Below are 25,708 nucleotides of genomic sequence, written 5' to 3' on the forward strand. Positions count from 1 at the left end.
CACGACTCGTCAGAGTGAAAACGGTAGAATCACGTCCTCCGTGGTTCAAGAGGGACTTTTACAACAAAAATAACCCTGATGATGTCATCCAGGCCTCTCAAAAACAACAAAAGGTAGGATAATATAATATGATAATATAGTGTGACGTGATATGATAAAGAAATCATTAATAAGCCGTCGAAAAGGATGATTATGAATGCCAACACGTCATCGATAAGTGTCTCTTAGCAATTTGCAGACAATAAAAACTCTTTTGTCTTACACCATTTGGAGGATCTCTATGTTACTTGCACCGCTCACGCCACTAGAGGTCAGGCTGGTATTCAGTCGCTGTGCCGTGGTTATAAACATGTAATTACACACATGTATTATGCCATCCTTTCCCCCCCCCCCCCCCCATCCCCCATGTGATCACAGAGGAACTAGAGGAACCTTCTCTTCTGAACGTGGCTGCCTGGGATTTGATTGGCTCAGAAGGCTCACGGCGCCTCAACCTGTGAAATCACTTTCGTGGGCTTTCCTGCCGACACGCTGTCGGCTCAGAGGAATCGGCCTCGGAAAAGAGTGCGAGACGTGAACGTGAAGAGCACAAAATATTGTCAAAAAATTGGGGGTGCCAGAGGACGTCGATTCATCCCGTCAACGCGTAAGGAAAGACGAGTTGGCACGACGACAGCCGCTGACAGATATAACCTTAATCAGGATTATTCTGCATGACAGGTGGAGGAAGTCTGGGGCTCACACACACACACACACACACACACACTGTGTGAACAAATGGAATCGGAAGTGATTTTCTCCCCCATAAGACAGGATGAGGTCAGCAGAGACATGAAAGACTAAGAGTTTGGGAGTCTGTTCCTCCCCCCTGAAAAAGAGAGAGAGAGAGAGAGAGAGACACCGAGGAAAGTGAGTGTTTCTTTCCTTGTGCAACTCACTTAGAAGAAGTGGGCCTCCTCGTTCATTTGAAATATGTTCGGGTCCTCTCGGTGATTGCAATCTGCTGATGAAAGTGCTTTCGTCGGGGCTGGGAGTGAACTTTATATATATATATATATATATAGATAGATGTATGAAACAGACTGCCGAATCCCTCAGACAGCTGTCTCTCCTTGTCAAATGTCAGAGAAGAGGAGTCCTTTGATCAGCCATCACTTTCATAACCCAATGAATATTTACGGCAATGTAGCGCAGCAATTCAATAAAAAATAAATAAAATGGGAGATTTTTATTATTACGTACTTTGCACCAAATCTGACACGTCACTCGAGGGCGTAACGTTGCGTCATAGTTGCTTTTGATGAGGTTGGGGAACGATCGAGGCAAAAGAAAGAAGAACAACAACAACAGCAGTTCACAATTTATTTACTGAATAAATTTGGACAAAACACCAGAATCTGTTACGATACAATCAGAACATCTGAGGCAGATATCCCACCATGCACCCCCCCCCCAACTCCATGAAACCAAAAAAAAAGGACTAAACATTAGCGCCAACTTAAATAAAAAAAAAAAGGTAGCTCAGTCTACAAAACAAAGAAAAAAAAGCATGTTTTATGTATAAGCAAGTAGCAAATTGAGAAATGTCATGTTTTTTTTTAAATTTCTTAAAAAACAAGCACCCTCCCCATCCCCCCCCCCCCCCCCCACTGCTAGGCAGGCTATAGCATTCATAGGGCACATGCCAATGGACTAGATTTAAAAAACACAAATTCAAGTAACATTGAGATACGACAAAACATGTCCACGGGTACCCGCTCCACAGAACCTACAGAACCTAAGCAGGCAGTAGAAGACCAAACACGGGGGTCCTGGAGAGGACATGTCGCGGCAATACCGTCACTGAATATCTCGTATCGAGCTTTTGAGAAAAGAAAACCAGGGAGACCGGGGCGGCGCGGGGGGCAGTCGGGAAATACTGGCTTAAAAGAAGAAGAAGAAGAAGAAGAAGAAGTGCATCCCAAAAAACTTCAGACGAGACATTTTCCTCTTTGAGTCTGTCCTGTGTCAAGATATTGCCTACATCATACATGAAAAAAAGGAATCTCTGAATAAAGAAAAACCCTGCAATGTAGTTTTAAATATATATATTCATTTATATATATATATATAATATATATATATATATATATATATAGCTGTTACAATTTAAATAAATGTTACGTTCTCGTTCCTACAACTGAAGAATTAATTTAAATAAGAGGAAGCTAATTTTTGAAATTGTCCATCGAGTGCATTACGCCATGTTTGGAGGCTTTCAGATTAAAAAAAAATAAAAATAAAGAACCAGTTGAGGTTTCGGGAGTGATATAAAAGCAGCAGGAGCAACACTGTGGAATCGCTTAAGAAAAAAAAAGACAGTGATGTTTTTGAAACATCACTGTTTGATGATGATGATGATGATGATGATGATGATGATGAGGAGGAGGAGGGGGGGAGCCTAAGGTGCTCCATTTATTACCCAATGGTCCCAGGTCGGGGATGATCACCTTGTTGTATTAATAGAAGTTGGGGTTGTGAATCCTGACCCTGGGTCTGTGGTTCAATTTGACACCTAAAAGCTATAACCAAAAAAAAAAAACGTGTCAATTCGGTTTGAATTGTTCTCCTCTGTGTTCTTTTTGTCCCTTCATGCTTTCCATAGTGTCAAAAAATGGTGAATGTGTCTACTTTTTTTTTTATTTTTTTTTTTTATTTATGGGCACCACATTAAAACCAAAACAGATCCCCCAAAAAGAAAAAAAGAAAGAACAAACAAACATTTGCTACATTGTTTGCAACTTGCATGTCTGGCGGCGACTTCCCCGAGCGGGAGCCGGCGTCGCCAGGTTGACGTGTAGATGCCATTTGTCATGCCGGGCTCAAGGTTTTCCATGAAATGGTGGAAGAAGGACACGGGATGGAAACGACCTTTATCACGAGACAAATGTTCACCTAGTAATCTCTAAACTACCGTTTTTCGGGCTCTTGGCTGCGAGCCGACCGTGGCGGGAGTCTTCCGTTGTTGTTGTTTTGTTGTTGTTGTGCTTGGCGTTTGCTCAGCTGAAGAACTGCTCCAGCTCCTCCTCCATGTTCACATCGGGCACCATCTGCTCCTGCTCCCGTTCGCCCCTGCCGTGCGCCACGGCGCCCCCTAGCGCTCCGGAGGAGGCGAACCAAGGGTGCTCCAGGATCTCCCGGGAGGTGAGGCGCTCGGCGGGCTCCCGGCGGAGGATGGAGCGGATCAGGCACTTGGCCTTGGGCGTGAGCGTCTCGGGGATGTTGAAGTGGCCCCTGCGGATTTTGCTGAACAGGGAGCCGGGCTCGACGTCGTGGAAGGGGTAGCGCCCCACGAGGATGGTGTACAGCATGACGCCCAGGCTCCACACGTCGGCCGCCTTCCCCGAGTAGCTGCCGTTGGCGTTGAGGATCTCGGGACTGACGTACGCCGGGCAGCCGTGTTTGTCTGACAGGGAGTCGTCGTGACCGGCCAGGATGTAAGTGTCCTCGAGGCTCTCCAGCTTCACGAGGCTCCTGGAGAGAAACAAAAAAAAAAAAAGACGTGAGGTCGCTTTTACAAAAAACAACAACAAAAAAAAGGCTCCCAAATGGGGTAATTTGCTCTTAAGTGTTTTGGATCCATCGCTTTTGGATATCAGAGGAAGTAGAGCACATAATGCTCAAGGCTTAACTTTGACATTTCCTTTCACTTAAGATAAAAGCCCGGGCCAAAAAAAAAGCATCGATGTACGAACAGGCTTTCCAAAAGACCGCCGCAATTCAAAAGAAACACAATTACGGGTGACTGATCGTCTTAAGTTGCATGCATTGAACCACTCTCAGAGAATCAAAGACCCGACAGTGTGGATTTTTTCTCCCCCTCCTCCTCCTCCTCCCCTTAAAAATAAAAAACAGCATCCATTTGCATTCTTCTCTAAAACCCCACAACAGCAGCCATGATACCCCTTGAGTGCCGATGATAATGGCTGGTTGTTCGGAAGCGAATGTCACTAAAGAATCTGGGAGAGGCTCGGGCAAGTAAATGTTCCACGTGCACGGTAAGAGACACTTGTTGGGGCTGTGCAACTGCTGCCATCTGCGTGTGAGGTCCACGAGACATGGCGCCCCCAGACAAAGAGCCGGGGTGTGCGGAAGGAAACCAAGACGGCTTAGACGTACTCAAGAATGTGTTTTTTGTGGGGTTTTTTAAACCATCAGTGACACCTGCGTTCATTGTCAGCAATAGTTACTGTGTCGGAGAGCATTTTCTTGATTAGTTGACATGCGCAAACCTGCAATTACAGTTAAGAAGGGCTTAGAGGGATGCAATGCATGCTGGTCCGTCGGTGTCTCACGCAATTGGTGTAGGAGCAGCAGAACAACAACACCCCCCCCCCCCCCCCCCCGTTTTGGTTGCCATGTTTGATACCACGCCAGGCCAACCTTTGACCAATAAATCATGTCAGGGAGCTAGCGCACGCCGAAGAAGCCTTCCTCGGGTATCATTGTATGTCTGGTCTTGTTCCCTTCACTCAAGCCTTTTTGTCACACACACACACACACACACACACACACACACACACACACACACACACACACTTGGGTTCAAGCCAGAGCACACCCGTGTCTCCCGTCTCTGGAACGGTTCCACTGAGCCAGAAGGACTGAGAAGGTGCAAGTGGATTCTTGACAGGCCACGTCACGTAAATGTACCGCTCCGCACTACCACTCTCAAAACCCACTCGACATCAATCATTTAATGGAATGAGGGGATTCAAGCGTCTCAGCTCATGGAGCAGTCTGGTGTGACATTCGAGGTCATTGGACCTGCACTGAATACGTGCGGCGGCTCAACTTCTCTTTTTCCACAGTTGGTGCCAAAAGTGTGACGTCACCCTTTCAGCCAGAGGGGCATCGATGGGCGGCCTGAGCCTCTGCTGTGGGTGTCGGCTCAGAACTGGCTGTAGAGAAGTTCCCCCGACATTAGGAATTGATTGTAAAAGTGTAATCAAATATTAAAAGGGTCCATTAACAATTATTTTCAATATCTTATTATTATCATTTAAAAATTTTAAAGAAGGGTGGGGGGGGGGGGGGGGCTCTCGGGTTGCTGTGGCAACAGATGCCTGGATTTTATGCAGGTAGTTCTGAAAAGCTGCCACCAGGGGTCAGTAGAGCGTGTTGATTTCTCCTGCCGGCCAGCATTGGCAAAAGCTCGCCCCCACAAATCGATCATCCATCGTCCAAAAAAAAGAAGCTTGTCTTGTAACTTCCCTGTCGTTTTTTTGGAATATCTGCCCTAAAACGATCCTCCTCAAAAAAAGGGTGCGATTCCACGCGGTTACATTAACCCGATACGTTCGTCACATCCACTACTAAACCTACAGAAATAGCCCGGAGCGACACGGAGGGCTTATGTTTCCTGCTCTCTGCATAACATCTGGGTGAGGCGTGCCAGTCTTGTAGCGTCTCGGTTTACACTATGCTCCGCGTAAGCCGAGACACAACACAGATACAAACTGACACGATTACATTATGCAGTTACATCACGGACAACATGTTCAGACGATACGAGTGAGACTACGGTCTCCGCACGAACTCACCTGTCCTCGTTCTTGAAGACAAACTTCCTCAGTTTGAGGTCGCGGAGGACCAGCCCGTTGTCGTGGCAATGTGCTACGGCCGAGGCTATCTGGTGGAAGAGTCTGGCGGCTTCGTCCTCCCGCAACTTCTTGCAGGTGCGGACGAAGGAGTGCATGTCGCCATGGCTCCTCTCGAAGAACACGTAGGCTCTCGTCTCCCCGAGCAAGATCTCCAGGATTTGGTTGATGTGCTGGTGCTGGCCCAGGGCGAAGTAGGCCGCCAGCGACTCCTGGTACCGGCCAATGTCAAAAACCTGCAATCATAAAGACAGGAAAGCATTTTTTACAGCCTACATTTTAGCTGCGACTTAAATGTGAAACGGTCTCATCGGGTGGTTGTTTTGGGGACATGATGTTCGTGACAAATCCCCCCCCCCCCCACATCCTCCTCCCTTTCCCACGTTGGAGACAAAACTATTTACATTCGTCCTTTAAATTTTGGCCACATTCTTTTGCAATGTACTGCTTCTAATGACGCCGAACTTGTGTTTACCCCTTTTGGCAGAGGGAGTCAGGTTGCACAGAGGCCAAGTGAAAGCATTGTGTTACTGAATGGCGTATTGTACTGCAGCCAGGGTTTGCAGTGTCTCTTTTGTTTCCATAGTAACCCCCCATTGACTTTCAGCACAACCAGTTCAGGTGAGAGGACTCCTCTCCAGCTCACAGTCGATACAAATGCACCCCTACAGCTTTCCAAATCTGAAGCCGAGGGGCTGATCAGAAGCTGCATTGAAAAAGCGCCACAAAATGGAGATGAGGTCCAAAAGGCAGTTAAGCTCAACGGCAGTGCCAAAGGCCATTAATTTGTTACTGGCATGACGAAACATCATCGCGGGTAAGGGTAAGGGTTATTGGATATGTCATGCCTTACGAGTCCAACGGTGCGTGTAACTGTCTCTCGATTCATCAAGCCACTTAAGCCTGCTTAAGCTGGACTGCACCTCGGGGACGACCCCGACTTGCCTTCATAATCAGCGATATACCAAAGTCAATAATGGGCTATAAATGCGACGAGTAAAAATGCCATTAGGGCGTCCTCCAGCTGTAGGGAAAAGTGGTTTATTTCTTACGTTAGAAGGGGTCAATGACAGCAGCTGGTTGAACTTGTAAAGTTCCCTAGCACCCCCCTGTGTGCTTTTATAACCGTCCTCAAGATATTACAATCGTCGTGCACATTCGTGCAGCAGGACTGTGCTTACGCTGCCAAATATTAAAACACAGCAAGGGTGGAATAACACAGCGTTGCACTAGGAAAAAAGAGAGAGAGAGGCCATGGATAAGCGAGAATAGCACGGATAGGAGTGAGTGAGTGTGTGTGTGTGTGTGCGTGGTTACTCACTCCTTTGTCAAATGTTACATCATGCAATCCAAACCAGGCAGCTCGCCCCATTCACTTTTTCCATTAGGCTACTCTGCCTGCTCTCTATTTACAATTCAAGCAATTATTTAAAAAAAAAAAAAAAGTGCAGAGGGGTACTTACTGCAATAGCAAACCCCCCATACCTCTATATATGGTATGTTCAGCTCTTTTGAGGGATTGTGTAGTGAAATAAAGCCATTATAGTTCATGTAAGAAGGGGAATGTCACATTTAAAACCCCCTTTTAAAGTAAACTGAACCTCCCCCTCCCAAAAAAAAAAGACGTATGAAAAAATGTAAATAAAAAAATGCATATGCCAGTGTTGCCCACACTCACCTTACATACGAGCTCTTCCCCGCTGTGCAGGTGTGCGGCTCTGAAAACGTGGTCTCCCTCCAGCGGCTCCAACAAAAGGTAGTCCCCGATGCGGGAGATGCAGTGCGAGGAGTCCGGGGTCTCCGGCGGGCTGGGGGACCCGAGGTTGGGGCTGAAGCTCTGGTGCGACTCTGCGGTCCTCAGGCAAGACAATTCTTCGAAGTCGTGCGATTTGTGCCGCGATCTCCCATAACGTGAAATGTTAATTGGAGTTGACCTCTGTATGTTCATGAGGAATAAGTGCGATAGCTTCCACAAAATATGGGAGGTGGAGGTGTTTCCTCCTCCTTCTTCTTCTTCTTCTTCTTCTTTGATTTTCTCCTCCTCGGTTAAGGCTCCACTTTGTAGTTATAAACTCTGTGCAATCGTCCGCTTGGTTAGTAAATCTTGAATGAAGTTAAAAAGAAGAAGAAGAAAAAAAATGTAAATGCTCCTGGCTGCAGGGGAATGTGGCAAAGCTGGCTCGTTGGTTTTCATACAAGAAAAATAATAAACCCCCCCCAAAAAGGCTGTAATTATATATATATATATTTATTTTTTTTGCAGAGTTCAACTGTACATTTGCCCCCCTTTGTTTTCCATTCAAGAGACACGACCGGGTTTTAAAAATGGCAGGATTGCAGCCCTACCAAGTCGCCTGAAGGAAGAAAAAAAAAAAAAAAACCCTGCTGCAATTTCATGAACGTGAGCAGCGCGAGGAAGGGCACGAGACCGTAACAAAAGGAGACTAAAAGTCAGCTTTAAAAAAAAAAAAAAAATTTAATTATTTTTTTTTTAAACAATGAATGAACGCGGCGCTAAGTCAACCGGCAGCTTTGCGTGCTAGCTTATCTTTACCGGTTAATGGTGTATGGCACGTTTCATAAAACGGAAACAATTTACACCTGGCAGGCGCGCACACACACACACGCACACAATTGTGCACAAGCAAAATATATATTTATATATATATGTAAAGCAAGTTGTGCACGCTAAATATAGCCGAAATTTGACAAGACAAAAAAAAAATGATGGCTAGCAGGTGCAGAGCTATCCAAGTTAGCTCACTCGGCTAACTAGTACCAGGTCAGTGCACGGGGGCCTTGTTCCCCGGGAATCATATCCGTGCACGGCGAGTGTCATCGACCACAGACGGGAGAAGAAGAAAAAAAAAACCATCCGGTAAAAAAAAAAGAAAGAAAGAAAAAAGAACAAACGCTGTGCGGCTCTTTTTGTGCACGCGGAGGAGGAGGAGGAGGAGGGGGGGGAAGAGAGAGTCCGACGTCCTCTCAGTCTTTTTCCTTCTCGGTCAACTCCACAAAAAAAAAAAGTGTCGTCTGTCTACAGCGAGCTGCTGTAAAGGAAAGGATAGGGACCGGCCGGCCGACTTTCCCAGGCCTCTCCTTTGATTCAGCAGGACATCCTCCCTCTCTCTCTCTCTCTCTCTCTCTATTCTCTCTCTCTCTCTGCTTTCTTACGTGGCTGGGAAAAAAAAAATCTAGTCCAATCAAGTGCGGAGCTGCACACACACACACACACACACACACACACACACACACACACACTGCGCCTGCACAGAGCGCGCGCGGAGAGAGAGAGAGAGAGAGAGAGAGAGAGCCGACGGAGGAAGCGGAGGGGCTTCTCTGTGCGTGCACACGCGCGCGCGTGCACGCACACATACACGGAGCGCACGACCGACCCCGCCCCCTTGACGTCACTCCCACGTCGAAGCCCCATTGGGCCTTTTTTTTTTTCCCGACCTGGAGTTTATAATATGCAGCGCAGTCATGTGTGAGAGCCATGTAGTGTGTGGCTACCCCCCTCCCTCCCCTCCTCCACCCCCCCCCCCCCCCCCCCCAGGAATCTAAATGCATCTCACGCTGGTAAATTGGATGGGAGGGAACATGGGGGGAGTATAGCTACTGTACGTGCTGTGTTACAAATGTGTTTCCTCCTGAAGTGTCATTCAAGGGAAAGCGAGGGAGATCCCTCTCTCGCAGTAACGCACGGATGCACGCCATCACACTGACATGCATCCGCGTTCACCTACACGGGAAGCGGTGCGCGCGGTGCGCGCGGCGGCCCATTGTTGTGTGCTTGTTATTCATCTGAATGTGAAGACGATGCAGCACGCAACGCTGCCGTGGTGACTCACCTAAACAAACACAAACAGGGCATTGTGATATAAGGATATGATGGATATTGGAAATGCATAAAACGGGAGAAGAATCAGAATCGGCTTCGTTGGCTTTATGTGTGCGTGTTGCGCGTACATGGAATTTGACTCCGGTTACACGTTTTTTTTGGGATGCACGTGCTCTCGTCGCACATGCATATTTAAATGACACATGACAGGATGAATATACAAAGACAAGGGAATGAAAAGCGTGATTTTAATCGGTGGTAAAATCATTGTCCTTGAGGGAAGAGAAAAAAAAAAAAGAATGCTTATCGTATAGGATGGAATTATAGTGCATACAAAATCTCGTGGGAACACATCCCCCCCCCCCCCCCCCCTACAGGAAGAAGTTCATTATTCATTGTTCTTCCCTAGATTACCAGCGGGTGTGACAGCAGGATTGTGCAATTTCCACGTATAGGAATCCGCAGCGTTGCAAAGGAGAAGGAATGCTTTGCAGCTGGACGCGAGAGACACTGAGAGAAGTGTTCAATTTAACTTTGACCCCCCCCTTCAGACGGCAGCGGTGCAAACACACACACACACACACACACACACACACACACACAATTCTAAATGTGTGTTTTCTCGATGAAATAAAAAAAAAAACCTGCTACATGGAAATGCATTTTTTTCCACAACCAGAGGCCTCTCGGTATAGGTTCACGGTTTCAGAATGCGGCTGCACCCACGAGCTTTTTTTTGCATCCCAGAGCTTATTTATGTGCATGCATGTTTTCTGGGTTCTGTGATATAATCTCCGCGAGCCACCCACTTTATTCTTTGTTTCACGCCAGAACATTCCTCACCGTACAACTCGGCTTTTGTCTCGTTCTGCGGAGAACAAGAACAACGTGCAGCCGAACGATGGAAAGTGTGATATATATTTTTTTTTATATGCACATGCTACCATAGTACATCTGTGCATTTGCACATCACTCTAACCCCAGATAGGGATTCTGTTAAGCCTAAACCACAGCTGTGCATGAATCAGAATAATAATCCCCAAAGATTCCTCTTGCCCCCATTCCCTGATACACTGTGTGACTCATTCGCTGCGGAGAGCAACACTCGAGAAAAAAAATCCATCGAGGCTCATCAGCTCTCCAGACATTGCCTACATACCGAGGAGCAACGGCAGGCCGGCCCAGCAGTGCCTTCCAGCGAGAGCCTGTGACTGTGTGTGTGTGTGTGTGTGTGTGTGTGTGTGTGTGACTGTGTGTGTGTGTGTGTGTGTGTGTGTGTGTGTGTGTACCCTTCGGAAAACAAGACGTGTCCGGAAAGGCTACAGAGGTCAATGAGGACGGGTGAGCTCCCCCGGAGCTTTGTTACTCACCAACTTCCTAATAGGCCTTCGTTGGCCTGTAGAAAACCGATCTGAGGTCAGTCCCCCCCCCCCCCTCCCCCTCTGTAATGGTGAAGATACAGGAAGGCCTAAAGTTTTTTTTTTTTAAATCCTCTGGAGGAATGTGTGTTTTGCACGGCATGTTGCGATCAAATTAAATTTGTCAGAATGAATCACGAAAGAAAACACTCAAACGAGAAGCTATTTTCCTCGCATTGTACACTCGGAAAATAGGCAATTTCACACTGTCATATTGCAACGCCGCTATAGCCGGCTCCCGTTTTGACACCAGCCGGAATCGGTGCCGTCACATCCCCGCGGGTGACTTCCAACCGAGAAACTCGATTGCGTATATATATATATATATATATAGGCGAGAAGATGCATGCAGAGGCATGGGAGGAATGAGATCACTCAGTGAGAGTGAGAGGAGATGATGGCGAAAGGGATAGACGGAGGACGGGTAAGCAGAAGAACGTGACATGTGGAGGGAGCTAAAGAAAGGAGGAGGAGGAGGAGGAGGAAAGAGGGATGAAAAGGGTTGTGTGTGTGTGTGTGTGTGTGTGTGTGTGTGTCTCCTCCCTACGTCGTCTTTACTTTGTGAATGCCAGCTGGAGAGCCGAGCAGAGGAACTAGAGGTTTAATATGTAATTGTACAGATATGTGTGGGAGTAAAGAGTCAGAGATGCCTCACAAGACAAACACTCATAAGCAAAGCGCTGACATCAAGTTGATATCAGAGGCATCCTCAGTCCTGACTGCAGAGCCCCGCTCATACAGAGGCCCACCATACGCACATGAAGCCCAGTGAGAGTGTATACGGGGCAGCAGCTGCGATAACCCATAATTTTCAAGTTATTTTGGGGACATTCTGCCCTTTCCGAGGGCGCTTTGGTGACCCCGAGGCCTTTTCTTTAAAACCGAGAGAGCGAGCCGATATCGAGGACGGAGAGTGTTTTTCCCCGATTGCCATGACGACGAGGCTCACGTTTTTTTCAACCCGCCTAATTCTCGTCACGTGTTTCTTTTAAACGTCAATTTGTGATCGAAATTGGTGGAAGACGCACCCAGAAAGGTTCATAATGATGGATGCCTTCAACAACGGGAGACACTTAAAAGACAATCTCAATCGTGCATCCCTCATCAAAGAAAGCTGAATGTCAACGGAAAATATGTAAATATTTTTTTTTAAAACGCAATCTGCTTTAGGCTGGTAATGGAAACGCACGAGAGCGAAAATTAATGAACACGTCGCTTGCAAAGTCGTCCAGTCAGCATCGTCCAGACGAGACCTCCTCGAACGTGGAGAGGACGGATCTTGGCCTGGGGGACCAGAGGAGGGTGGTATGGGGGGGGGGGGGGGGGGGGGGGGGGGGGGGGGGGGGGGGGGGGGGGGGGCGTCACTGGCTTGGATCTCTCCCTCATGAAGTCAGACAGCTGAGTGAGGACTTGTGGCAGCGCTGTCACCGGACAGGGTGACTCACTCGCTCATAAGTGGAGGAGGTTAATAATAGCCATGCATTAGAGCCCGCAGAAGTGAAATCACGCAGCTTTCGAGCCTTCCGAATGGCGCTCGGCTGCAGAGCCAGAAAGAAAGAAAATACATGTTTTTTTTCCTCCCGGGCTTGTCTGTCTCTCATTCACGTGTCGGTTTATAGGTTTAGATGGCATTAACGCCAGCGTGAACGTCTTCCGGCTAAATCGCTGGCTGTTTGAGGGAGACATTGCGACGTTGTTGCGTGTTTTTTCTAAAGTGACGGGACGCATGAAGGCATCAAGCGCGACTTGTCAAAAAAAAAAAAAAATGCCATGTGGGAAGTATAAAAGAAAGAAGAAAAAAAATAAGTCGAATCCCAGCAAACGCAACACATCAGCGGCGTCTCGATTTGTGTTTTTTGTTGTTGTTTTGTTTTTCTTCTTCTGTCTGACAGCTGATGTTGTCTTCCGTGTGGAGGGGGAAATGTATTTCCTGGCACTGCGACGACGCTCGCGTGGAACTGCCAAAAGAGAAAAAAAAAACCCAGGCAGATTTATTAAAACAAAATTCCCAAACACGAGACATTTTTTAGGAGACGCCAACACTGGCTTTGCTCCGGGTGAGTCACAAACCGCTGCAGGAGCCCATGCAGCGCGGTAAGGAGCGTGCACTCGGGGATACATACGAGTTATCGTGGGATGCAATCGTTAAAATAAATGGACTAATTCTCGCCGTTGGGTTTGATTATTCTTTGTGTTTTTTTTGCGGGTTGAGTCTCTTTTTTTTATTACCAGGCATACACGAGGAAAAAGAGTCAACCAAATGTGCGGGAATTTCATTGCCGATTCGAACGTGCGAAGACATCAAATGAGCGTTGGCGGCTGTTCCTGGTTTTGGAGTTTGTGAAAGTGTGAAGAAACCGTTATTCAAAACAGATGGAGACATGAAGGAGACACGAAGGAGACACGAAGGAGACACGAAGGAGACACAAAGGAGACACGAAGAAGACACAAAGGAGACACGAAGGAGACACGAAGGAGACACAAAGGAGACACGAAGAAGACACAAAGGAGACACAAAGGAGACACAAAGGAGACACGAAGAAGACACGAAGAAGACACAAAGAAGACACGAAGGAGACACAAAGGAGACACGAAGGAGACACAAAGGAGACACGAAGGAGACACGAAGAAGACACAAAGGAGACACGAAGGAGACACAAAGGAGACACAAAGGAGACACGAAGAAGACACAAAGGAGACACAAAGGAGACACGAAGGAGACAAGTAGGAGACACGAACAAGACACGAAGGAGACACGAAGGAGACACGAAGGAGACACAAAGGAGACACGAAGGAGACACAAAGGAGACACGAAGAAGACACAAAGAAGACACGAAGGAGACACAAAGGAGACACGAAGACGACACAAAGAAGACACAAAGGAGACGCGAAGAAGACACAAAGAAGACACGAAGGAGACACAAAGGAGACACGAAGAAGACGCAAAGGAGACACGAAGGAGACACGATGGAGACACGAAGGAGACACAAAGAAGACACAAAGGAGACACAAAGGAGACACGAAGAAGACGCAAAGGAGACACGAAGTAGACACGATGGAGATACGAAGGAGACACAAAGGAGACACGATGGAGACACGAAGGAGACGCAAAGGAGACACGAAGTAGACACGAAGAAGACACGAAGAAGACACGAAGGAGACACGAAGAAGACACAAAGAAGACACGAAGAAGACACAAAGGAGACACGAAGGAGACACGAAGAAGACACGAAGGAGACACAAAGGAGACACAAAGGAAACACGAAGAAGACACAAAGAAGACACGAAGAAGACACAAAGGAGACACAAAGAAGACATGAAGGAGACACAAAGAAGACACAAAGAAGACACGAAGGAGACACGAAGGAGACACGAAGGGGTGTGACGGTAGTTAGAAAGGAAACGTAGTTTCATAAACAAAGTCAAATTCTAAGAAGTCTCTTCATAAAAGATGATGTGGTTGTTGTTGTTGTTGTTGGTCACATTTAAAAACTTTAAAAGCAAAATGAAAACTGCATGTGTAGATGATGTAGGAACTCCAGTGTTTGCTCTAGTTGAAGATGAATGGAGACTAAAAAATAAAAGGCATCCTTAAAGGGACAGTTCACTCCAAAAAAACCTAAAAATACATATCGTGTGAGTTGGCCCCCAACCCCCCCCCCAAAAAAAAATAGCCAACTCACGCCACAACAATCACGACAGGTATCAGGACCAAATAAATATGCAATGTGCTGCGTTCACTGGACTACAGCATACGACACGGGTATACAATGCATAACCTTTTCAGAAAGAAGTTAAAAAAAGAAAGAAATGTAATTATATATATATTTTTTTACCTCCCCTCTGCGGGGGGGAACGCACGCGCGCGCACACACATCCCTGCAATTCACGCAACATTTTTAAAAGCTGCTGCCATGGCAACCTGTCTCCAACCCCCATACACACCTCACCCCCAGGGGGATATATTGCACAGGGCCCCGCAAAAATATAAACACAAAGACACACACACACACACACACACACAAAAAAGCACCACACACAGACGCTGAAATGCACATAAGGGACCGCGGTGCTCTGCTCTCCGGGGGAAGTGACACTCTGCTCACTCTCAGCCATTTCGTGCCAAGAGGTATGTTTCACGCCGGCTTCAGAGAAGGACAAATAATGGCGAGGAGTCGTGATTCACTCACCTTTTCTTTTTTTTTTTCTTCTTCCATACCACGCCTCATGATGTCGACACACGTGGGCTCACTGCCACGTGCCCTCATCCAAAGGGAATTAACTGTTAATTATGATGTGTTCATTCTACACCCAGCGGTGGAACACCCGAATTAAATCCATTCGAGCGAAGAGGACAAAAATAACGTAATAATAACCGCGGTGCATGTGATCATTTTTTCACGCTGCACGGATCACATGTACGGACAGGTGGAGCAGTGTGAAGCAGCGTGGAGTGAGAGACAGGGGGGGGGGGAGGGGGGGTGCAGCGGTGGAGCAGGTGTTGACGAGGACGTCGCTCGCTACTGTACTTCACCACTTTAGCTCCACTTCCTGCCTGCATGTGCTGCTGGGGTCTCATGTGACAAGCCATATATACCAGACACTGGCAGGTGCAGAAACACACACACACACACACACACACACACACACACACACACACACCTACACACATGCACACGCACACACGCGCACGAGGCTGCTTTGAAATCCTTCTTCTGTGCAATCACTCATAATTCTGTCAAACTGCCCCTCGTGGAAGACAATTAGTTCAAAAACAAACAAGGCCCGTCTCCTTGTTTATACTTGACATTGCCTTCAAGAGAGATTAAAGAAAGAAAAAAAAAAAAAAAAAAAAAAAATTTATCTAATGTGTCGCAGTGAAATGTGAACCGGGGAAATGAAATGAGAATCTAGGCCACGCTCGATCGAGGGCAACGGATATCAGATAAGAGCATGCATCATTTAGTGTGAAAAAAAAGAAGAAGAAGAAGATATAAATGGTTACACGGTGAGAGTCGCAAAAGGGGGAACGCCTGCATTCAGAGGCGGTTCTCTACCCACTGCTATTTAAACATGCCGTGTATTTACATACCGGTGGATGTGAGGCTATTAAGATGATAAAGGACTATCGTCTCTAAAAGGCCTTCGGGCGGAGTGGCCTCGAGGCCTGACGGAGACAAACAAGGAGGGTGGACGGAGGGAGGAAGAGGAGGGGTATGTGTGTGTGTGTGTGTGTGTGGGGGGGGGGGGGGGAGTAAGCAACATTAGCAACATTAGCGGCATTAGCTGCGACAGTAATGATCTGTTTCTACCGTATCTGGCTAACAGAGGCTGGCATGTCAAACAAACCACGCCTGTGGCAATCAGCGCGACAGGCACGGGTCAGTGTATTTAGCATATACCATTAAGTGACTGCAGTCTCCTAACACCACGTGCCCCCCCCCCCCCTTCTTCTTCTTCGTACTGTATTCTTGAAAAACGATGGCTTCGTCCGATGAAGGCTCGGATAACCGCGACCGTAACGCTCCTTTCACATCGTCTTCCCCGCGACTCCTTTCAAGTCAGATTTGGGAGATAAGCCTCTATAATGTGGTGCATCACGGAGAGAGACAGGGGTGGTGTACAGTACGGTGGGCGGGAGTGGTGCACCGTGTGCAGATATCGTCTCGGCGATCGTATCCCCCCCCCCCCCCCCCCCCCCCCCCCTCCCCCGTCAGCTGCACACCTCTGCAAACGGAACACAGATGAGGAGACAACGTGGAGGATGAGAACAGCTCGGCTGCTAGTTTCTCAGTGCAGCGCGTCAGCTGTCCCTTTCTGCTGACTCGGATGGTCTGTGTTTTAATGCTGACCTCACAGGTGTGTGTGTGTGTGTGTGTGTGTGTGTGTGTGTGTGTGTATAAGCAAATAAGAGCAGAAGAGGAAGTTTTTTTCCTTACTCGGTATTCCCACCAGATCCCTTTTGTTTTCAAAAGGTCACCGCGTCATGTTCCCATCACCGGGTCGTCGGCGTGTTCTGTTAACAGTAAACACGGCTGCAGTGCCACACACACACACACACACACACACACACACACACACACACCCAGAGGAAGTGCTGCCTCGTACGCGCTGTTTACCCACAGATTTTCACACGGACGCATTTTTCCATTTGGTTTCATTTTCTCTCGAAAATCTAATTACTCTTCGGCACAAACATACTCGCGCACACACACACACACGCGTGCACACACACACAGGACGCACACACACATGGATGCAAATAACACAGGCATGACGTAATTATTGCAGGCTTGGAAAATTCCCCCATTTCCTGTTGAGAAATTACCTGCAATTGAGAGCCCCGGTTGTAACATAATTAAAAAAACATTCTCTAAATATGCAGGATGCATGCGTATCTCCATTGTATTATAATGATGTATATTACATGAGGAATAAAAGAAGAAAAAAAACACTTGAAATTCCTTTTGTTTGGCCAACGATACAGTCGACGCGCCTGCATGTGCACTCCAGGAAAGAAGACGTCGCTCTCCATCAGACTACAACAGATGTTTTAGTGCACCGACATCCCCATTAACAGATGCACCGTTGCCCCCCCCTTAAATTAATTCTTTTTTTTTTAGAAAAGGCCCAATTTATTCACCGCTAAAAGGAAAAAAAAATGTAATTTTAAAGACATTATTAAGCCGATTTAGACCATTTCTTCTTTTCACCCACGTAATCGCATGAGAGCGCGAGCACAATACCCCTCCACGGATTATTTTACAATCACGAAGACTGTTAACGAGGATCACGACGGTGAGATAACAATGGCTGCGGCGGCGACAGAGGACCGATTATACTGATTCCGATGGCGTGAATGGTGATTAGGGGGGCAATGAGATGCGGCTGACGCGGTTGAACGCCGCTTTAAAGAGTCCCGAAAAGGCCTCCAGACGGCAAAAAAAACGAGCACCTTTAGCGCCCCGTTAGCGCCCCGTTAGCTCCCCGTTAGCGCCCCGTTAGCTCCCCGTTAGCGCCCCGTTAGCGCCCCGTTAGCTCCCCGTTAGCTCCCCGTTAGCGCCCCGTTAGCTCTCTCTCTCTCCGACGCGTGCCCGTCCTCCCGCGACGCGTCTCCGAGTCCCGCCTGTCGGAGACGACGCCGGGCCGTGTAAATTACTTTGGGGATGTAGTTTCGGATGTGGCGTATTGTTATTGCTCTGAAATGTGTGCCGGCGGGGGCCGCTGCATTATATGAAATCTAACAGATGGCTTTTCTACAACCTGCGCAATATGTTGAGGTGACCTCTCTGAACTTCAGATGTAATAACTGCCAAAGAAAATGAGGGAGCGAAACCTTAAAAAAAAAAAAAAAAAAGCAATCTTCCTCAGACGGCGATAGCGTCGCACTTTGGAGAGGCGCCGGGAAAAAAAACAAAAAGGGGGATCGGAATGAGATAAAAATATCAAATATGAAGCAGCGACGGATCTCAGACGACGGTGTATTGTAAGCTCTTTTTTCTTCTTCTTTGTTTCCATTTCAAGCTGATCATAGTTTGAGATACTGCAGTGTGGAGTCTCCCCGCGATGCTCTCGACGAGATATCCTTTGTGCATTATATGCATAGAAATGTTGCTGGAATGGTGATTTGTTTTTTGTGTGTGCAAAGAAGCAGAAGGAGAACATGCATAACAATATTTACGTGAGCACATTTATAATACTATATATATATATATATATATATATCAACAATATCCTTCAACATCCAGAGCGTCTTCCATTATGTTCCAGCGACATAAGGCGTGACACTTCATACACAAAATACTAGTTATTGAAACTGATCATGCACGAGCTGCTAAGTGTTCACAAAAAGCTAATAACAACTCATTAATTTACAAAATGTTGTTACAATCTATAGCTTCGTTTATCCCCATTTTTGCTCTGATTTATCTCGGGAGAGGCTTACTGTGAAGCTCCCTTCAGGGCTTTATTTGGGCTTTTCATTGGTAGCACGTAGCTAAGAAGCAGATGGCTACGTTGGGAGGAGGAGAGGGGGGACGACGTGCTCCTTCTGCCGTGTGTAAGTGGACGTAGTCGCCGTGACATCATCCATTGGTTTGTGGTTTGTACAGTACGTATATGTATGTGCATAGAGGCGTGTGTGTGTGTGTGTGTGTGTGTGTGTGACAACGTTTACTGCACATTGCTGTGTCTTTTGTGTGAATAAAAGTCTCAAGCGATACAGGATGCGTCCCCGTTTGCCTTGGATTGTGCCGCATTGTTCTTTGCGGATGACAAAGACCAGCGGGAACAGATCGGGTACAAAAAGGCCGTCGGGCTAATCTGGACTTTTTGTGCTGAGTTGCATTTTGGGGTGGCAGTTTTTTTTTTTCTTCTTCTCAAACTGTGATGGAGCCTTTTCTGCAGAGGAAGGAAGACGAGCGGAGAAAAAAAAAAAAAAAAAAAAGCCCTGTCTCTGTGTTACAATGAATCTGACTCCAGAGGAATGAATGGCTGCTGCCTTCTCGCTGCTCTTCTGTCAGATGGCCGGCTGCCAGAGCGCTAATTTAAGCTCCAGGCCTTCTGCTGGGAGAGAAACCGGAGGGGGGGGGAGTGTAGAGGAAGCCTTGCCCGGGCTGAAGTGCAAAGCGGGTGGGGGTGGGAGGGAGGGGGGGGAGAGTGCAGGGCCCTGCTCCCCCGGGTGGAATTGATGGCTGTTAAGCTCATCAATGGGGGGATGAGTCATCTGAGGCAGCCGGCCGCTTCATTCCTCCCGGTCTGCCTGAAGTGGAGTCCAAAAACAATGCTCACTTCCTACCTGCCTCTCTGGTGGATCGTGACTTTAAAAGGGTGGAAAAACGTCCAGCACTCGACACTCGAGGCTGGATCAGCGCTTGTTTGGACCATTTTTGGGGGGGGGGGGGGGGGGGGGGGGGGGGGGGGGGGGGGGGGGGGGGCGGGCGGGGATTGCGACACATTCGCGTTGCTATTTTTTTTTCTGATAGCGTACAGTGTTTGCACAGTCACCGGAGCCAAGAAACCTGGGCGTTGAGTATTTCACGGTTGTGCGTGCTACTCGTGCACGACGCGTGTGCGTTTGGAGAAAAAAAAAAAAAAAAAAGCTGTGAAGCAACAATTTCCATATCCTTCTAATTCTCAAAAGGTCAGAAGCTTTTCGTGGCCCGCCCGGTAGTGGAGGCTGATGGCGGTTTTTGGCTGAACATGCATCTGATTCCATTTGGGCCAGTTTCAGTTTCAGAGCCTCCCACCTTCCTGTCACATGATCACTCCTACAGTTCAAGTCTGCGATGACTTTCTGATCAACAACCGGCTTTAAAAAAAAGAATGTTTTAGTGTCCCCGACATCTGAGAATGGCCACAATGTGAACGACACAAACAGAAACACACATTCCTTTAGCAGAGTCCAACGTGCTCTTTCTCTGGAGCCGCAATGTATCCGGGTTGGTGACCGCTCTATAAAAGCTATCTTTAAATTTCCCTGCGGCGAGCGGCGTTACCATGACTGCGACATGCCGAGCGTTGTGTCGATAAAAAAAACCACAAAAAAAACAGACGCTTTATCACGTTAATTTTTTCACGTGTGGGCATCCGGGCTTATCGAGGACGCAAACACATCTCGGTTGGCGCTCGCAGGTCATTGTGCCCTCTGCGTAGCCCTAATCTGTGCGTGTGTGTGCGTGCCCGGGGTTGTGTTTACTCAACCGTGTTGGTGCAACAGGAATGTTAAAAGCCCTCATTATCTCTATGGAAAAAAAAAAATAATAATGATTGCCCGACCAGGGTTGTGTTGACATGTCAACCTTTGTTACGTGCTATCAGAATGCGTTGACGCTCGGAGGCCGAACGGAGAAAATTAAAGGCACCGCGGGACGCAGGTTTTTTTTTTTTTTTTTTTGAGACGTGAAAGGTGAGCGCGAGAAAGATATGTGAGGCGGTAATAAGAGAAAGAGATATACACAAAAAAATCCCCCCTTCTATGTGGCTATTTGTAGCATCCGTGACACCCTTGATGTGAAAGACAAGCTGCCCAGAAGAAGGCGACGCTTAGCAGCACAGGTTAGCTTCTCTTCTCTCCGTGTACAAGGAGCTCTGCAGCACAGGGCTTTCCCCTTTGTGGTCGATCTTAATGTGTATCACACACACACACAGACACACACACACACACACACGCACACATTTCCTGCGTGGTGCGCCCGCGTGCGAATTAAGAGAAAAACACTGCAAATAAATTGCACAAAAAAAATGCGCAAACAAACACACACACTGCAAATAAACAAACACACACACAGGAAGTGACTCAATGCCACAATGATTTAGGTTGGCAGAATGGCACAGGAGCGCTCATGACTCAGAGTTTCCATTGTGGCTCCCGCTCTCCCGGTGCAACTCTGCGTGTGTGTGCAGGTGTGTGTGTGTGTGTGTAAGTGTGTGTGTGTGTGTGTAGCAGGTCTGCTGCTGTTCTTAGAACCACTGCTTTTGCTCTGGGGCTTTACCAACCAAAGTGGATCATAGCACGATCTCCCTTTCTCTTTGTTCTAGCCTACCTAATGTGGTGCATGCTCTATATCTGTGCTACATGTGTGTGTGTGTGTGTGTGTGTGTGTGTGTGTGTGTGTGTGTGTGTGTGTGTGTGAGAGATAGCTAGCGGGCTGCAGAAGTAGCACGGGGCAGGATAAAGCATCAGAGAGAATATGGTGGCGCACATCACAGAGCCAGGGTTTCTTTTTTTAAAAGAGAAATCTTTATTCCTACTCTTACAGCGCTCCGGCTTTCACGCCCGGACCCATCATCATCCGACACGCCGCAACTATCGGGAACATTAAAATGATTTCTCAACCGCGCCTGCAACAATAAGCGCCTTCAAAGCGCGGCGGGCGCTTTAGCTGAGAGTTCTCGGCTCAGACATCAAACGCGTAACGCCACCGCAGATGAAAAGGACAGGATTCCCCCCTGACTGAAATACCTGGAGAAAGTATCCCCCCCCACCCCCAAAGAAATCAAAGCCTTTGATGAGCCGAGTGAGGCCCGGCCATTAAGGTGTGTCGCTCCAACAGAGAGAAAAGTCTACCAATCCTACGGGACTTCTTTCATGCATTAGTGTCTTCACTGTCCCGCTGATTGATTAGATATTAATGGTGCGCGTATGTATATTGAGGGCTTTGCTGCTGAACATTGCAGTTTAAATGAGTCAGATAGTTTCCCCTCACAGGCTCAGTCAAATTAAAACCGGGAGAAGAATTCAAAATATTTGTTTACAGCGTTTAAGTCGACATGTGCCGCGTCATGTGGCTTCCTGCCGGGGGGGGGGGGGGGGGGGGGGGTAGCGGGCCGCGCCTTTACTGGAAGACAGGAAGCGACCGGTCTGCGGTGTCTCACATGCCTCACATGTCTTACTGAAGATGCCTGGCGGGCTCATTTATAATGCATTTATGGATAGGGCCACAGGAAAGGCCGGTCTCCTGACGGGGGAAGTATACCGGAGCAATTTTCATTCATCACGGCTGGATGCGGGACCGACAGAAGGCAGCAGAAACAGTGGCCCGTCGAGGGATTGTGGAGGACAGGAGAAATGCACAAAATGTACAAAATGTACTGCGGCGTTGGGAATAACAAACCTTTTTGGCAAACTGAGGGGCGTAAAAAAGAGAGTGGGTCGTGGGGTAGGGGAGCCCATAGAGATATTAAACCATGCAGCCATAACTTTAGCAAATACACCATCGATGCAAACGAGTGAAGATATATATATATATATTTAAATTCATGTTTATGTCTCTGGGTAAAAGGATCAGTACCAATCTACAACACAATGATATGCTTATTCTACACAAATATTTGCTATTTGTTGTCATATATGCCCCTTTTTATACAAATATGTATGTTGATGTTCACCAATACTTACTGAGGTCCTGGTGTGTGTGTGTGTGTGTGTGTGTGTGTGTGTGTGTGTGTGTGTGTGTGCTTGACTTACCGCCTGGAACCTTTTAGCAATCTGGTCACAAACACAAACACACCCAGTCTTTAAAGAGCTCTGATGCAAAGTTGTGCAGCGCTTTGCCTCAGCCCCGGAGCGCCGCGGTCTTTTCCAATGTCGCGTCTCTTGTTGTGGCCACGATCAGAAACATGACGCAAGGCAGAGAAACATGTGGCCGGGGGGGGGGGGGGGGGGGGGGCCTCACCTTGATCGTGACTGATGGGGGCTGACTTCCCCTTTGGGGGCGCTTAAGACACCACGCTGCACTCCAGCCCTGGAAAGACCTCGAGGCGCATGATGAGATGTTCTTGAAGTGATAAGGCCGGGTAGATGTCCCGTGATTTCAAGCGGGGGGTGGGGGGGGGGGTGGGGGGGGGGGGGTCACTGTACATTAGCAACGAGTAAGTGTCACGATGACAAAATGGAAGCATGTTAGCCCGGTCGTGCAAAGATGAAGTGCCCACGCTAACGATATCACCTCCTCGCTCAATATTCACCTCTCCCAGTACATCACCAGGAGTTCACCCGCTTCATCTCACGGGGGTCGGACCGGGAATGGATTCTTTTTCTTGGAAGCCATGTTGGATTCGTTCCTCCAGCTCTGACAGGCGGAGAGGCCTGATACCGCCTGCTTCCTTCAGAGGAGAGAGCTTGAACTGATTTTTTTTTTTGGTGGTTCTTTTGATAATTCAATCCCGTGGAAGTTGGGATTCACACGTGCGAAGCGATGCTCAAGTGGGCGTATACGTGTATACCTGCGACTAGAAGAAATCAGCTTCTGTGAACCCCCCCCCCCCCCCCCCCCCCGGACTTTGTTAAAACGCCGACATGTCCAAACCACGGTCGAGTTCAATGCGACAAATCGACTTTGTCGCGGCTAGAAAAAAGCATCACGGCTTTAATAAAAAAGCAATCTTTTGGTTGTCCGTTATTTAACGTGACGTAAGAAGCGTAGTTTTGGGTTTTCAAGAGGAACGTGACCATCGCGCTTGACTCATTAGAATTATTTAGTTTTTAGTTAAAGTTAATGCATTGCCCTTGGGTGTGTGTGTGTGTGTGTGGGGGGCAGATTGTCTCTGGAGCACATGATGCTCCAGAGACATGATGCATGCCTTCATAACAACGTGATGAATACTGATGGGCGTGACCACGAGGAAGCAGGCAGACACCTACACATCCATGCAGACACACACACTGTGGGTGGAGCCTGAAGCCTCTTCATGTGTGTGTGTGTGTGTGTGACTCAGCAGGACTAGTTTAATAAATAGACAGGGGGGCGGGGTTCAGAGACTTCATTAGACCTTTCTTCTCAGGGCAGAGGTTAGATACATGCTCACATATCATCACTAACATGATGAAAATGAGAACCCGCTCACGTTTGACCTCCTCGCTCCCGAGGTTTATAATCCACTCTTTCCCCGGGAAGAAGTAATTGAATAAAAAAAAAGTGTGACTTTCATATAAATTCATTGTTTCAAGGTCATCTTTGAGGCTCGGTAATTAAACACGAGTTAACTCATGAATGTAACGCACTGTGTGGTGGTGGTGGTGGGGGGGGGGACACCTCAGTAAAAAAAAAAACTAATTTGTTGTGAATACGAAACTTATTAAATTCCAACTTTTGATCTGCTTTGCATATTTCGTGCTAATTACAGCAGATGAGGAAATGCCTCCTTTGCATATTTGAGGGCATAAGAATATGAGAGCGAGGAGAGACAAAGAGGGAGGGAGAGAGTGAGAGAGGGAGAGAGGGAGAGGAGATTACATGCTGTTGGCCTCTGTAATGAGATTGTCGTCAAACACCTTAATACCTTCTCTGCAGCGTTTGAAGATTGTGTTTTCCATTCGGGGGCCGGCCGGGACGGACTGATTAATCACTTTTAATCAGGACGCCTCGGTGAATAATTCACCCCCTCCAACGTCTTTTTTGAAGCGCCGAGACTTTTGAATTTATTTGGTTTTGAAATATCTCCGCGTCCACAATAAATATATATATATATATATATATATATATATATATATATATATATATATATATATATATATATATATACACTGCATTGCAGTAAAGAATGGCCAATAGCAACACGTGACAGTGTTGTTGCAAACCGCTCATCAAAAGAGAAATAGCCACCAAAACATTAAATATGACGACCTTTGCCTCTTTGCTCCTGATTTTTTTGTTTTAAAGTTAACCCCCCCCCCCCCCCCCCCCCCCCCAAAAAAAAAACCGTCTTCAGATCCGAGTCTGATTTCTCAAATCGTCTAGCACGCGTGACGAACGGCGTGTTAACCAGGTGGCTCGTGTGCATCACTCTTGGGTTGATTTGCGTAAACTTTACATAGATTTACATCATTTGACTTTGAGAAATGATCCGCGGGCCACGTGACGGCACAGTCTCCGGCTCACAGAGTGTAAAGTATATTATTAAAATGTATGTTGTGCAATGAGGTTTAACCAGTATGTTTCTTTTAACCTTGAAAGTTGCTTAAATCAATATTGTGTTTTTCATATTAAAGAGGACATGTGGTATGAAACTCACTTTTCGGTGCTCGTGCATGTCGGGTATCTGGAGTTCCTACAAGAAAACATGTGATTCAATATGATTTGACTCTGATATCTATGTCATTTTCCAGCTCATTAGAACACGCCGCCTCCCATCCGAACAGCTTTACTACCTTTGCAAAGGTGCACCACACCTAGAGCAGGGGAGTGTCTTAAAGAGACAGACGGAAGGTGAATAAAGTCTAAATAAATACATATTCTGACAGACAACATGAGGTGTTTTTTGAACATTAAAACATTTAAACGTGTTGGAGCGGAAACACAAAATACAAG

The 25,708-nt window shown here is 47.3% G+C and overlaps 1 protein-coding gene across 4 annotated transcripts; it reads right to left on the reverse strand.

Annotated features, from left to right (window-relative positions):
- Nucleotides 1-1,648: 1,648 nt before the first annotated feature.
- On the reverse strand, nucleotides 1,649-22,954 carry trib2 (tribbles pseudokinase 2). 4 transcript variants are annotated; one of them, XM_034528005.1, is made up of 4 exons: nucleotides 22,867-22,954; nucleotides 7,318-7,742; nucleotides 5,583-5,875; nucleotides 1,649-3,513 (listed from the first exon to the last, which is right to left on the reverse strand). In XM_034528005.1, exons 2-4 carry the CDS (start codon nucleotides 7,585-7,587, stop codon nucleotides 3,039-3,041), a joined length of 1,038 nt encoding a protein of 345 aa, XP_034383896.1. In that variant the 5' UTR covers nucleotides 7,588-7,742; nucleotides 22,867-22,954; the 3' UTR covers nucleotides 1,649-3,038. The 4 variants fall into 4 exon arrangements, with proteins under 4 accessions (XP_034383896.1, XP_034383894.1, XP_034383893.1 ...); XM_034528003.1 differs by lacking the exon at nucleotides 22,867-22,954 and adding an exon at nucleotides 15,089-15,331; XM_034528002.1 differs by lacking the exon at nucleotides 22,867-22,954 and adding an exon at nucleotides 8,419-8,814.
- Nucleotides 22,955-25,708: the final 2,754 nt, after the last annotated feature.

This window comes from Cyclopterus lumpus, chromosome 24 (genome assembly GCF_009769545.1).
Source record: "Cyclopterus lumpus isolate fCycLum1 chromosome 24, fCycLum1.pri, whole genome shotgun sequence".
Lineage (NCBI taxonomy): Eukaryota > Metazoa > Chordata > Actinopteri > Perciformes > Cyclopteridae > Cyclopterus > Cyclopterus lumpus.

Coding starts and splice junctions, on each gene's coding strand:
- trib2 (XM_034528005.1), bottom strand. CDS start 7,587: ATGAACATACAGAGGTCAACTCCAATTAACATTTCACGTTATGGGAGA. Junction 5,876..7,317: donor GGGAAGAGCTCGTATGTAAG/GTGAGTGTGGGC, acceptor TTATGATTGCAG/GTTTTTGACATTGGCCGGTA. Junction 3,514..5,582: donor GTCTTCAAGAACGAGGACAG/GTGAGTTCGTGC, acceptor GTTTCTCTCCAG/GAGCCTCGTGAAGCTGGAGA.